The 2,292-nt window shown below is 45.8% G+C and overlaps 1 protein-coding gene across 1 annotated transcript in view; it reads left to right on the top strand.

Annotated features, from left to right (window-relative positions):
* The window catches only part of Tigar (TP53 induced glycolysis regulatory phosphatase), a 20,214-nt gene that overhangs the window by 7,003 nt on the left and 10,919 nt on the right, over positions 1-2,292 (top strand). Inside the window, exon 2 of the mRNA XM_005365273.1 lies at positions 619-656. Within this exon, the coding sequence (XP_005365330.1) occupies positions 619-656 (38 nt within the window). The remainder of the gene's footprint in view (positions 1-618; positions 657-2,292) is intronic.

Raw genomic sequence — 2,292 nt, 5'->3', positions numbered from 1 at the left:
GTCTCGAACTCACAGAGATCCGCCTGCCTCTGCCTCCCGAGTGCTGGGATTAAAGGCGTGCGCCACCATCGCCCGGTTTGTTTTGATTTTTTAATCCCTCAGAGTGTAGCCACACACCAGTTGGGTGCACTCTTGGCAGGCAAGGCTGCTGGAGCCCCCTCATGGTGTGACTTCTCAGCTCTAGAACCCAGGTTAGCTCTGGGTGGATGCCAAGGGTCTGGGAATTTCTTTCTTTTCCCATTTTCACACCCAGTCATGTGCTTCTTCAGGGCGGTGACCCACAGCCTGCCACCCTGGTTGCAGTCCTGTTTGAAGTCCTCTTGATCAATCAATATTCTTATCTTTAACAAGGACACCTCATCAAATGAATGCGTACACACTGCCTTTTAAATAGCTTTTTCCTCCAGCAGTTCATGTAACATTGGTTTCCTGATCCATATACATTTGCTTTCATAAGGGAATTCTTGACTTGGAATTCATGAGTTGGGGTGGATGATTGGAAAGAAAATGTTTAGATTTGGAAGTTTAAGATTTATTATGAATGTCATTACTCTTTGTTGTCATTTTTCTTCTTTTCAGAAATAATTTGGTAATGTATTTTCTTTCTTTTTATTTTAGTGGTGAAACAAGACTTAATAAGGAGAAAATCATTCAAGGTTAGTCTTATCTGATGGTGGCCTAATCAGATTTGGAAGGGGAGGGACTGGTAGGAGGCACTGCAAGAGCATTAAATTGGACTGGGACTAGGGGATGAGGGTACCATGGTAACCATAGACTTTGACTAAAACAGTCGATCACCAGGAAGAACAAAAGTCTATGAAGTGAACATGTTACATGCGGATTCTCCAGTCATCCGGTCCCTCAAAGGGACCCGGTCACCTAGGACAAAAATGTGCTTAAAACCAGGTGACACATGCCAGTTATCCCAGCAGGTAGGTGCTGAAGCAGGAGGATCTCTGTGAATTTGAGGCCCCTTGGACTTCAAGGAGTTCAAGACTGATTTTGAAAGACCCCCAGTGCTTGGGAGACTCTCACTCAAGTCTCGGGATAACGTGAACACCCCCCCCCCCCCGTAACTCACGAGAGACTGTCCTTGCTGCAATCACACGAGGTTTTAATGATGAGATGAGACGGGAACCAGTGCACTGGGGCCGAGACTCATAACCCACCCAGGGGAAGAGTTCAACCCCGAGTGACCGGGAGAAGGGGTTTTTATGGGAAGAAACCACAGCCTAGTAATCCAAAAGGGTCATAGAAAATTCCGAAAATCCAGTGAGGGTCACAAGGGGGCAACTCCCTGCCTTGCCTCTCAGGACCACTCCCAAGGTCATAATCAGCTAGTTCCTAAAACAGTACAATGATAATCACAAGGGGGAAACTCCTGTTTTTTCAAGATTATTCTCAAGATTACTATCGATGGTGGTGCGTGCCTTTAATCCCAGCACTCGGGAGGCAGAGGTGGGTGGATCTCTGAGTTCGAGACCAGCCTGGTCTACAGAGCTAGTTCTAGGACAGGCTCCAAAGCCACAGAGAAACCCTGTCTCGAAAAAGCAGAAAAAAAAAGATTACAATCTAACTTTGTCTTCAGCTAGTTTCTGAAACATAGTCACTGAACCAGCTAATCCTAGATTTTTGATTCTTCTCTTCCTGCTTGGATTTTTGGCTATTTTCTTCCTGCTGGGGGGGGGGTCTGGATTTATCCAGGTCTTTCAGTTTATTCTGTAAAAAACAATTTTATATTAGGAAATATTACATTTACAGGCCAGTATTAACACTTTTCCAAACAGTTAACTGATTTCTGTACTGACAGTGAAATTGTCTATGTTCTGGGGTGGTCCTTGTTATATTGCATGCTGGGCCCTTGTATTCTGTGCTCAGACCCACGAGTCTGGCCTTTTGAGGAACATCCTGGTGAACTTCTGGGCAGATGTTGTTTCTGTGCCCTGGTTGATTCTAAAAGCTTTTGCTTTTTGTGTTGGTAGGAAATTCTGGGCTGTGCAGAAGTTGGTTTTCCTTCTCAGTGTGTCTGGCTCCCTTTCTGGAGACCTATGGGTTGTGTGCCTAAACCACCTTTACTTCTGAGTGTAGTGCGAGCCCACCTGAGTTATCCCTTGGGCCTGGGCGCCTCACCAACCTGACCCCAGCTCCTGAACATGGATAACCAGGTATCCCGGCCAGCGGGATACGAATGGGTGATACCTGATAAACCTAGGGGAGGAATGGAGGGGCAAGAGACACGAGAAATGACGGCAAGACAGTGTTTCTGTTTTTTGTGTTTTTTTTTTTTTTGTT

This window comes from Microtus ochrogaster, unplaced genomic scaffold (assembly GCF_000317375.1).
Source record: "Microtus ochrogaster isolate Prairie Vole_2 unplaced genomic scaffold, MicOch1.0 UNK1, whole genome shotgun sequence".
In the NCBI taxonomy this organism is placed as follows: Eukaryota; Metazoa; Chordata; class Mammalia; order Rodentia; family Cricetidae; genus Microtus; species Microtus ochrogaster.
The sequence above is the reverse complement of the archived record's forward strand: the minus strand, read 5'-3'. Positions and strand labels throughout refer to the sequence as shown.